This window comes from Colias philodice, chromosome 7 (genome assembly GCF_061535455.1).
Source record: "Colias philodice isolate Cphi_HAF_F1 chromosome 7, ilColPhil1 Martin Lab GWU primary, whole genome shotgun sequence".
Taxonomy (NCBI): domain Eukaryota; kingdom Metazoa; phylum Arthropoda; class Insecta; order Lepidoptera; family Pieridae; genus Colias; species Colias philodice.
This window is the reverse complement of record NC_143092.1, coordinates 7,581,414-7,594,104: the sequence shown is the minus strand read 5'-3', so window position 1 is coordinate 7,594,104 and position 12,691 is coordinate 7,581,414. Positions and strand designations below refer to the sequence as shown.

Genomic DNA, 12,691 nt, shown 5'->3' with positions numbered 1-12,691 from the left:
TTGTTTCAGAACATAACAATTACTTGATTTGTTATGTTTAATAATCATGATTGCGGAAAAGATATAAACACGTAGCTACATTTAGTCCAAAAGTTTCTCACGACAACAATTTCGCGGTAAATCTTCGTGATCCAAGTTTTTCTATGAGATAAGTCGACGCCCGCTAATGACCTTGTGTGGGAATTAATTCCGATCAAAGTATATGTTGTCACGGCCTTGTGACGTAACCCCTCTGCCTTCGTTGATCCTCGCTCCGACCGAGCGGCGCGTCGAACGTGCGCAGGCGCAGTTGAAAATAAAAGGCTCTATAAATTCCATTATTATAAATACAAATTGTAATAAAATACGTAGCGTTTGTGCAGTGAAAGTGGTGTTTCAAATAATTGTTTGTTCTGGAAAAAATGCTAACAAACTCTGGGAATTAAGCCAAGGATATCCACTATCTTGTAAGTTTTTTTTTCTGATACTTATGTAGGTATGATAACAGAAATGCCACTTTATTCGAATTATATAGTCGATAGAACATTCTGTAATATTCGGTTTCTATGTATACCAACTTTATAGTTTTGTTTTAGGTACTGATATCAATAGATATTTTATGGTATGTAACATTTTATTGGTGTGAGACTTAAACTGAAATAGGTACCGGTTCATAGTACCTATTCAACTGCCGAAATACCATAACATGTTTCTAAGATTCATTCCAATTTAAATAATATTTTAGTGGTGAGTTAGAGATGAACTAAGTAAATACCTAAGACCTAAGTCATCGTTCTTTCTAGATGATACCATATAGGTAGGTAGACTTTTTCTAAGGCACCAATTTCTATGAATAAAGAACTAATAACTTGTACTTGAGTAAACCTAGTTTCTAATTACGGCAGTAAGTATCCAGCAAAAAATATACCTACGACGAGGAAAGAAAGTTTCTTGAACTAGTTTAGTTTTCCTTATTTTAGTTGGGGGTATTTAAACAAATGGTTTAATTAAGTCTTCAGTCCGTCACATGACTCTTTTTATGGTTCAAATAACGATTTTATGATATCATCAAAACAACGTCACGTCTTCAATTTAAGTGACTGGGAAAATTAGGATTATATTTTCAATAAGGAAAATCTAGCAAAAAACATTTATGAAAAAAAACGACCTTGTTTTCCGTCAAATTCTTATTGTTAATAAATAATAATTCATGATCAGCAAATATACGGATAAAACCGCACTTAAACATCATAAACATTAAAGCCTAATATGTGAGTAGGCCTTAAACAGAAATAGATAAATAGTTCCATAAAAGGAAAGTACAAGGGCCTCATTAAGAATTCGCAGCTGCAGGTATCAAGGTGCAAAATATAATCGAGCCTGTAACATTGACATAATTACCGTATCAATGACCTGTCCCTTTTTTTTTTAAGTGGGGAAATCTTGCATAGATACCCACGGCCTCCGGGGAAGGGGCCGTGGGTTATGTCGGATTCCTACCGACCAAAACCCCACTGTGTTCCGTCAAGCCGCATCAACGACGGGGCCACGGGTATGGTAGAATTCTTCCGTGACCATCAATGACCTGTCCCTTGCGAATTAATGTGGTTATGACTCATAATGATATATAGGATGGTAGTAATTGTAGTTATAATAATTATAAACCTTCATATCATAATATTATTTTATAATCGTCTCTTTCGTATTATTTACTACGTTGTCCAAGTCTTCAGACGCTGGATCAGGATTATAGTAACACATTTCTTAATAGAGTAGGTACCTATAACATTTATCAATGACAAAATTTCATCTAGATACGGTTACGTGAAAGAAACAAAAACATAATTATCTAACCTCGAGATTCACAAATATCATAATAATAGGTAGTAATAACGTGACTATTTTTTATGCAAACAAAAATATTGAAATAGGTTGGTATAACTACGCAGCCAAATACATTTTCTCCATTATCTATAGATATCTAACAACATAACGTTTCACTGCTTCTTCAAAAATTGTGTCCTTTGCCTACGGGGACGCCTGAAACTTGAAAGAAACCTATTATTTAGGACTTTTCTCCTTGTATTTGACAACTTTTCGGCACATTATCAACTAACGATACTGTTGAAAATAGAACACTTTTCACTAAAATACCTATTTTTGTGATCTATTGATGCATCGTCAACATAGACGATTTTCACATTAGGATTATGTGCTAATTATTATTAGTTATCACAAAATTGAACTGGGAACAATCCTAGTTAATTCCAAATATTATGATGAGATTAGAGATAACACATTTAGTTGAATCGAATATTATTGGAAGATTAAACATGATTGTATCAATATAGTTTTAATGGATACCTATAACTGTTATTATCAAGGAAAGAGCATAAATCAGTATTATAAGAACTCATAACTCCATTTATAGATTCTAGCATCGATACTTATTACGAGCTTCCTATATACAGTGTGTAGATATCTAGCTTTATAGGTTTTATCACGCAAGAGTGGAAATAGTCTGAGAGATGAAGATATAATCTTGTATAATATCATCAACATATAAATAAAAAGTATCCGGCATGAAATCCATACTTAATATTATAAATGCAAAAGTAACTCGTCTGTCTGTCTGTTACTCGATCACGCCTAAACTACTGAAGCAATTTGCATGAAATTTGGAATGGAGATATTTTGATACCCGAGAAAGGACATAGGACTTTTATTGCTAAATATGTACCACGGGCGAAGCCGGGACGGACCACTAGTAATTTATAAAATTTATACGATTTAGACGTACAATTTGAGGAATAGTATAAGACAGCACAAATAACACGGAAATATTCCGATTACTTACAACATAATTCATTAAACTGTCGCTAACATATTTACAAAATGTATTTGATCAATTACGTAGTTCTACACATAATTAATATAGATAAATCTATTTGTTACAATAATCTAGTAGGAAATTTTCTTATATTCTGTATAACGGTAATGGGTGATAGTATTAGATATATCGATTTTTTTTTGTAATAGCACAGATAATATAATAGATAAAATTATCCCACTAGGTAATAGTGGGATAATTTTATGTGAAATAAACGCAAGTTGAATGTGAGGCACATCGTTAAATAAAATATTTATGTTACAATGAGTGTCATTATAAATGTTAAAAGTTACATGCTAATTTAACTAACAATACCTTTAAAAAATCTATTGACAAGAATTTACAATAAACTATCGCACCTCAATACTCTTCAATAAAATAAATACTTATTCATACTTATTTTCCAATGAAACGCTAAAATAAATGAATTTATGTTATCAAGCTCTTCCACTATCACGCTTGGATGCGCATCAAATGCTGTCGAGGCCTATGACCTTTCATTCAATGAAAAACAATTTATAGTTTAAAATTAACAAAGGAAATTTAAACGGACAATGCATTTGTAAACACTTCGTTGCACTTTTGACCTTTTGAAGTTAATTATTTAACAATTATTTACAAGTTAATGTAATAAAAATTAAAACTTACTTGTGGATCTGTAAAGTATACATCTAAGGAAATTTAACCAGTATTTATTCGATTAATCTATATTTGTGTACTCCCAAAAATATGAACTTAAATTTTTTTGTACGTTATTTTGTATTCCAATTTTATTAATCAACTTTTACCTATATTTTATATCGTGTAGGATCACGATGTCAAGTTAAAAACAACTAAAAAGCTTTAAAAATTTGAAGTCTTCAGTGTTAGAAAATATTTATCAACTATGAAATTGTTAATTTGTTGTGACTGTTCAAACTCAAACTCAAACTCAAACATTTATTTATTCAATTAGACTTCTTCGAGAAGCACTTTTGAAACGTCAGTACAATATATTTTTGAGACGTTTTGCGAAACGTGTTCTCAATTCTTAAGGACTTTTATATTTATTTATTTCTTCTAATACAAGAGTAAACAATGTTTATTTAATACTAGTCTTATCCTATCCTATCCTACTTACTTCCTTCCTACTAATATTATAAATGCGAAAGTTTGTGAGGATGTGTGTGTGTGTTTGTTACTCTTTCACGCAAATACTACTGAACCGATTACAATGAAATTAAGCACACATATATAACTTGGATTAACACATAGGATAGACTTTATCCCGGAAATCCCACGGGAAAAGTGGGTTTTTCTTTAAAAACGCGGGTGAAGCCGCGGGCGGAAAGCTAGTTTATTATATGTATTTGAAAAAAAATGAAGTAAGTAGGTCCTCTAGTTTGTACCTATGCTATTGTTACCATATTATACTTAACATTAAAGCAAAACGTTTCGTTTACCATTAATCAGATAAAACATTATAAAGCAATTAGAGTTTTTTATATATTTTTCATACCTAAACATAGGTACATAATATATCAGCAACTTATTATACAAAATACACACATTATACGATCGTATTCGACTTAAAAATATAGTAACAGCATCCTAAACTTTTAAGGGTTCCAAGTATACTTACAATAATATTCCATTCGAATTCAAATGTCGTAGTTCGTAAAGAAGTTGTTTCTCCCAATTTAATTAATGAGCAAACGACGCCTCGTTTCCAATTTTAGCCATGTTCTTGTATTTTTATTGAGGAAGGAACATCTAATACAGTAGAACCTTGACCTATTCAGGTATAAAGGAGCCGGGAGCAGGGAATCAACGGTCCGTGACAAAAACCTTTCAACCAGCGTACCCGAGTATCCGACCCTTCTGTTTACACTTTATTTACGCTTTAGAACATACGATATAGAAGCTTAAATTACATTATGAGTAGAAATTTTGTTTCTAATTAATATTCGTACTCGAAAAATATAACAACGTAAAACCACAGGTAAAACTCAAAAGATCTGTATTGAATTTAAAAATGTTTTCATATACCTACATATTTCAATCAACATTATTTACTAGCGTATTGGCTGAATTTCCATACCAAAGCACTAACCAGTCAATTATAGAAATAACAATCTTAAAATAAATGGCAAGACGTGTTCCACATAAGGTAACATATTATTCCAAAATTTCCTAAACAGATTCTACCTACATGTTATAATGTTTCGTAGATGTTTGATTTTTTATTTATCGTTGTAATGTAGGTATCGATTGATTTTTTTGTTCCTACTGAAATAGTTCATACTAAATAATAACTAGAAAGGAGAATCCTGTTGCTACATAATTCAGTAAACAAATTAAAAATATTTTCGATTTGAGAATCATACTCGGCAAGTTTTCGAAACCAATTAAAGATTGTACATATGTAAGTTGAATACATGATACTTCCGATAAATCGTGTACTATAAAAGGGGTAGTTTAAACAATGATAAATCGCTTCCAATGATTACACTTATCATGCATGGCTGGCCAATTAGCCAAAAATAGCACATAGAGTGGAACTACGGACACCGACACATGTGTGGCTGATTATTTCAAAACCTCTGTTATGTGTAAAGTAATTTAATTACAATGGATGCAATAATAGTGATTGTGTCGACGATATTAAATTTACCGACGGTTCAATGGAACTTAGTGAAATAAATTTATCGGTATGTTTTAGTGTGTAGGTATTATTTTTAAATAATTGTATTCAAAACGATATAAATACGATGTTTAGTGGATCGTTTCTCAGACCTGCAAGGTTGTATAGCAGTTTCATGATACTATGTCCTTCCAGTCTATGCTAATTTTAAAGATTACCTAATCTCATTAAATTAATTCTCACCCAATACTGAATTAAATACTCACGTATATAAATGAAATAAATACTCACATGAATACAAGAGGGAGACTCGTTTTCGAATATTTTAGATGATACCATCAAATATCGCTATGAAATTTAACAACTGCAAATGTCATTATTTCTCTAAAATCTAAATGATAACAATCGTTACAATAAACTCTGTAACATGTATTTCACGGCAATTTTATTATATGTGTAGCATTATTTTTCTTACAAATACATGTAATAGTATTTACAATCTTGATATTTCTACGTAGGCCTAAAATATTTATGTTATCAATAAAGAAAATGTCTATTTCCTTTCAGAGACGACGAAAATGACGAGGAAATTTCTATTCTGTTTCCCGCTGAGGCTCGGGAACATCGTTTTTGGTTACATTGTTATTGTAAGTGTTATTTCTTCATTTGAAATGTAGGGTTTGTTTTTCTTTAAAAAGTCATTGCTAAGAGAAATTCAGTAGGCGCTTAAATTTAGATATATCTATTTTATATTTCATTTGAAATAATAGTACCTAAATAAATTTGTATATGTATAAATAGGAAATATAATAAAAGATGAATATCTTTTGATCGATGATCGAATTTTGATCGAATGATCATCAATGTTGGTAGAGCATTTCCTATATTATAAGTTCTAATTATTTTGTTTGACTGTTTATTAAAAATTAAGCCAATCTCAGCTATGAGATCATGTCGCAAATGATAAAGCAAATAAAGTTATCTGGTTATTTAGGTGCAGCGTAGGTTGACGGTATTTTACTGCTAGTTGGCTAACAGATATAAATAAGGATATTCTTCCTTGGTCTAGACGAGTACCTATGACTCACGTATGTTGATGAAATATTCACGATTTGCAAAATACATTCAATAAATACTATTACCATTCCTTTGTTGTGGATGTATGAAATTTTATCATTAGGAAAATGATATTTTATTCATTTAAATTTCCTGTAACGTCGAGAAAGTTTGTCTAATTTATTATTTTTATTAAAATATTTATCATCAAAATACTATTAAAATCAAAGGCTGTTAACATGATATAATTAATTTTCTTTCAGATTGTAAGTCTAGCAGTAGCTGCGTTCCACATTTACTTACTGAGCCAAATAATCACACGAAAGGATGAATCTCACTCAGAATACGAAAAGCACGAAAATATATTTGGCAAAGAGAATAAAAGTATCTTCTTAATCTCTATTATATTCTACTTGCTGTATATAATAGCTGGATTATTGTTATTACTTTTTAGTGTTGTTTTCACAATTGGAGCACACACGGTAAGCATTCATGTCATGTTTTTTGTTAAATGAAATATTGTAAAATGAAACTTATGTAATAAACAGAAATGGTAATATTAGATAAGACAATAGACATCGTTTATTCTTACAAAATAAAAAGCGAAAGCTTAAAAAAACTCAGAGAACTGATTCACCGTGATTGATTTATTGACCTCATAACAGGTCACTTAATTCACAATCGATCTTATTGAGTGATCGTTTGTTCTATCGGTCTTGTAAAATATTTTCATGAAGACTAAGAAAAGACTAGATATGTACATCTAGTCTTAAAAAGTGGATAATATAATAAAATTTTTAGAATTATTATAATTGAGATTGTTTTTAATAATCGTTATACAGGGTGTACCAAAAAGTAGTGATGAACGGAAGCTGAGAGGTAGAGGACCTAAAGGGCTATCCGAATCACCCCCATGTATGTTATGCGATTTTTCGTATTTTCGGAGTTATGACGTTTTTTTCAATTTTTCACCTATCGCCGAGTACGATGATATTTTCAGTCATGCTGACGTCAATGATTGCGGAAGATGCTTGATTTTTTTTGTGTGCTAAGCTGAAAGATAGGCCAATTCAGTATGGTAACATTTACTATCGTTAGATCTTTGAATGGAATAAAAAAAGAATTAAATGGCAAGAAAGATAAAATTACCCAGTATGTTCACCACTTCAAGGACCCGTAAAAAAATAAAATCACATAAAAAAAGTTTTCCGTTTGACTTTTAAAAACTTGCTCTATCTATCAGATAGCTACCCCGAAAATTTCATTTAATTATTCAGAAGGCTTCAATCGAAAAATTTAAATCTAAATGTGGTAAGTGCAAAAATTGAATTAACTTGATGATCATTAAAACCAATAAATAGGTGTTTAATTACCAGAAATTTTTAAAATAACCCCGCTGTTGCTCAATGCAAGTGCGACATCACCGTAAAAAGTTGTCTTTTAAATGTCTGAATGCCCTTTTATCATTTTTAATGGTTTCTTCTGCTACTATGAATTTCCGGGTTATTTCGTCCAAATTGTGACATTTTCTCAAGTAGCCGAGGTCTTTTTAGTATTCTCATTGAAACAAATCAATGGGGTTTAGGTCGAGGGACCGTGGAGGCCAGGCTTTAAGGCAGGCATCACCGGCGCATGCGCAGGCTGCAACGACCAATCCATCTTTCAGGGTATCTTTGCCCTTTAGCCTGGCCTGCACGGTCCCCGGACATAAACCCTATTGATTTTTTTCCTTGGGGATACTACAAAGACGAGAGACTGCCACAATTTGGACGAAATAACCCGGAAATTCATAGTAGCAGAAGAAACCATTAAAAATGATAAAAGGGCATTCAGACATTCAAAAGACAACTTTTTACGGTGATGTCGCACTTGCATTGAGCAACAGCGGGGTTATTTTAAAAATTTCTGGTAATTAAACACCTATTTATTGGTTTTAATGATCATCAAGTTAATTCAATTTTTGCACTTACCACATTTAGATTTAAATTTTTCGATTGAAGCCTTCTGAATAATTAAATGAAATTTTCAGGGTAGCTATCTGATAGATAGAGCAAGTTTTTAAAAGTCAAACGGAAAACTTTTTTTATGTGATTTTATTTTTTTACGGGCCCTTGAAGTGGTGAACATACTGGGTAATTTTATCTTTCTTGCCATTTAATTCTTTTTTTTATTCCATTCAAAGATCTAACGATAGTAAATGTTACCATACTGAATTGGCCTATCTTTCAGCTTAGCACACAAAAAAAATCAAGCATCTTCCGCAATCATTGACGTCAGCATGACTGAAAATATCATCGTACTCGGCGATAGGTGAAAAATTGAAAAAAACGTCATAACTCCGAAAATACGAAAAATCGCATAACATACATGGGGGTGATTCGGATAGCCCTTTAGGTCCTCTACCTCTCAGCTTCCGTTCATCACTACTTTTTGGTACACCCTGTATAACTGAGTTTTTTATTTGGGTGATTTCTAATAATATAGGTGCCATAATAACTCTTACTATCTCTCAAATTATTATTATTTCTGTTTCTCTCTTATCTTCAATCGACGCGTTTCTATCCATCCTATTTTAAACAGTGAGCTGTGAATATCAATAGAAAAAAAATATTTAAACTACATTGTTGCCTGCAGTAAATAATTATTAGCTTAATGTCAGAAGCAAATGTTTTATAGCCGCTGAAAACAGGTTTTATTACATTTTAATACAACAAAACATGTGTATGTACAATAGAGGACCCTATTAGTACAGTGCCTACTGTACGTATAGTAGGCACGACAGAGTGCGTTAGCTTTTTGTAGACAACATCGCTTGCAAGTACAAGGTGTTATCCCACACACTTCTGATGCAGAGATCGCAAACCTTACGTGTATATTATTACAATTTTTTCGAAAACCTCGAGTTTAATAAAGACAAAAGACACTACAGTGTTGGTTTTTACTTGTATGCTTATTTCTGTATGTATCATTAACAAAAAAGATGGGTATTTACCACTGCCTTAATGTAGAGGTCAATATCAATAGTACATAAATAAAAGAATGTTTTAATGTCTCGTATTCTCCTATTTTTCAGTATTGATTCTGCAGAATATATCATTATCCATTTACTGTACCATAAAAATATTAATAGTTAATACTAGTATCAGTGGTTTGTCTAAAAAGGTTACTAACTCCTCCCCAGAGTCGGTGAACTCAGTTGAATGTTCTGTAATAAATAATTAACTGCACTTAGGTGATTACATTTCACCGCTGGCGATGGGATCGTCTCAAGATCGAGTATAATTAATATTTAAATCCACTTATACCTAATTACATTGGAAAAACTAAAAAACAAAATGACGAACTTGTTCAATGACGTCATTGACTTAGTAAGACAAAACACTATGAGATACAGAGTACGTAAATTAGGAGAGAACTTCGGTATCGGTGTGATTGCAGAAAATAATTGGGTTTATTAAGGAACATACTTAACTAATATTATAATACTAGGTACTATGTCATAAACTATAAAAGCTCTGTATATTAAAAGCCAGCGTTTCTTCCTAATAAGCACAATATATCTATACTAATATTATAAAGCTGAATACTTTTTTTGTTTGTTTGAACACGCTCATCTCAAGAACCTTTGGTCCTATTTGAAAAATTATTTATTTGAATTTATATTTTTGGTTTTATGGCATTCAAATGCTTTATAAATATAAATTTATAAAGAATAGAAAAAATTCGATCACGAGGCGGGACTCGAACCCGCATCCTTCTCGCCATTCCGGGGCGGATGCCTGACCAACTCAGCCACTCGTGACCCGCCAGAGCAATCGAATTTATTCTATTCTTTCAGTTTTATGTAAATTTATATTTATAAAGCATTTGAATGCCATAAAACCAAAAATATAAATTCAACAAAAAAGGTCGTGTACAATCGTTACAATATTGTATTCACTGAAAAGTGCTTCATATTGGTTGAAATGGTTGTTAATCATCTCAATAGATGGCGCGCGGTGGGTCCCTTCAGACACATAAAACTGAAAGAATAGAATAAATTCGATTGCTCTGGCGGGTCACGAGTGGCTGAGTTGGTCAGGCATCCGCCCCGGAATGGCGCGAAGGATGCGGGTTCGAGTCCCGCCTCGTGATCGAATTTTTTCTATTCTTTATAAATTTATATTTATAAAGCATTTGAATGCCATAAAACCAAAAATATAAATTCAACAAAAAAGGTCGTGTTCCATCGTTACAATATTGTATTCACTGAAAAGTGCTTCATATTGGTTGAAATGGTTGTTAATCATCTCAATAGATGGCGCGCGGTGTGTCCCTTCAGACACATAAAACTGAAAGAATAGAATAAATTCGATTGCTCTGGCGGGTCACGAGTGGCTGAGTTGGTCAGGCATCCGCCCCGGAATGGCGCGAAGGATGCGGGTTCGAGTCCCGCCTCGTGATCGAATTTTTTCTATTCTTTATAAATTTATAAATTATTTATTTATTTATTTATGTGTACACCCATAACAAGCAACCCGCCCAACTTTGCCACCAGCCCGTGAGCTATCGTTTAAGATTATGTTTTCATAGACAAAATGCTCACATTAGCGAAGCGGTATAATATGCCGGCTGCAAGAAGCTAGAGAGGAAAACATGGATTTTCAGGAAAAATTTAGCAAAAAAATTTTGGTGTAATTTTGTTGTTTAAGTATTGTTTACGTGATCAGTGTATGCAAAACTATAAGTCCCTTCGCGCTTAGTATACCAATAGTGGGACACCCTGTATAGAGGCTCACGCTAAGACCAACAGGAGCGGAGCCACGCCGATAAAACCGCGAGGCACAGCTAGTGTTTTATATGTGCCATCAAAACATAGATTAAATTATTTATATTTGCAGGTGAACAGATGTTGTGTAACGTCTTTCTTCGTGTACAGTTTTATCCACATTTTCCTCACAATTCCGCTCATTGTCTGGGAAGCGCTGACGGCAGGCTGGATACAACTTGGCCTCTTGGTATTATCGGATGGTTAGTATGTGATAGAGTCTATTAATTGTGCAAATATGTTTTTTTTTTAAATAATTATCTTTTTGATTAGATTTGGAAACTTGAAGAAATAGAACTTAACATCGACTTAGTTTTACGAATAAAGAGGATAATACCAAAAGCTCGTAATGTATTTAGGTACTTGCCTAGTGATGATCTTAAGTTTATTTAATGTTCTAAGTGCTTATAAATAATTATTAAAACATTTACCCATTTAGCCACATTCGGCATTCTGGCTTTATCGATAAGAATGGACAAATGACAATCAGAATATGTGATTACAGTATTTAATGTAAAGTTGGTCCCTCAACTTAAATAATAAATTACGATGATAGCCGATAAATATTGGAATATTTTTGTTTGTTTTGTTTTGAAAAATCTGTGTAATGTAAAATGTGTTTATTTTGTTCCAGTGCTCCTGATAATTTGTTTATTCAGTGTTAAGTACCTGATGGAAGCAATAAGGACGGGAAAAATCTACAGTCGTCCGGGTTCGGTGCTCTACAAATATTGATGAAATTGATTGATTCTTTATATCTAAGCTTTAATTTATTTGTGACAACGGAAAACATGGATAAATAGATGATTTATTGCCATTTTATCGAATTAAAATAAGGATTTTAATCATCATAATATTATAAAAACGATCAAATAATTTAATAAAGATTTAATAATATTTATTAAGATCTGTTTGTTTTTAACGAATTTTTTTTTTAAATCACTAACTTATTTATTATTTATTTTTTAGTGGTGTATTAGTTGTATCACAGAAGTATCGCAATGTAAAGTGTTGTATTTATGCTCAGAAATAATGATGCGTTCAATATTCCAGCCGGAAAACCTCGCCATATGTACTAAAAAATATATTTTTCTTTCGTCTTAACTCTTAACGTATATTAATTACTATCATGCATGCAATGGTTTTCTGTTCATTTCATACAAATTATCTTATTACTGAATGTTACTTTCTTTCGTAATTATAATAGTAATAATATGTTGAACTGTTTTAATTAAAGTGTTCTGCGAATATGAAAGTTGCTAATTAGGTACATCCTATATTTTATTATAGTCAAAATTATGTTGATACTTTTTAAATTAAAATTATAAATACGAAT

The 12,691-nt window shown here is 31.9% G+C and overlaps 1 protein-coding gene across 2 annotated transcripts; it reads left to right on the top strand.

Annotated features, from left to right (window-relative positions):
• The first annotated feature begins 230 nt into the window (after positions 1-230).
• Positions 231-12,685, top strand: LOC149487198 (uncharacterized). Of its 2 annotated transcripts, none has more exons than XM_089697468.1 (5): positions 231-446; positions 6,060-6,139; positions 6,812-7,030; positions 11,429-11,558; positions 11,990-12,683. In XM_089697468.1, the coding sequence occupies exons 2-5, from the start codon at positions 6,071-6,073 to the stop codon at positions 12,088-12,090; spliced, it is 519 nt and encodes a 172-aa protein (XP_089553594.1). In that variant the 5' UTR covers positions 231-446; positions 6,060-6,070; the 3' UTR covers positions 12,091-12,683. The 2 variants fall into 2 exon arrangements, with proteins under 2 accessions (XP_089553594.1, XP_089553595.1); XM_089697469.1 differs by lacking the exon at positions 231-446 and adding an exon at positions 5,335-5,559 and having other exon boundaries at positions 11,990-12,685.
• The last annotated feature ends 6 nt before the right edge of the window (positions 12,686-12,691 follow it).

Coding starts and splice junctions, on each gene's coding strand:
- LOC149487198 (XM_089697469.1), top strand. CDS start 6,071: ATGACGAGGAAATTTCTATTCTGTTTCCCGCTGAGGCTCGGGAACATC. Junction 7,031..11,428: donor TCACAATTGGAGCACACACG/GTAAGCATTCAT, acceptor TTATATTTGCAG/GTGAACAGATGTTGTGTAAC. Junction 11,559..11,989: donor CCTCTTGGTATTATCGGATG/GTTAGTATGTGA, acceptor ATTTTGTTCCAG/TGCTCCTGATAATTTGTTTA.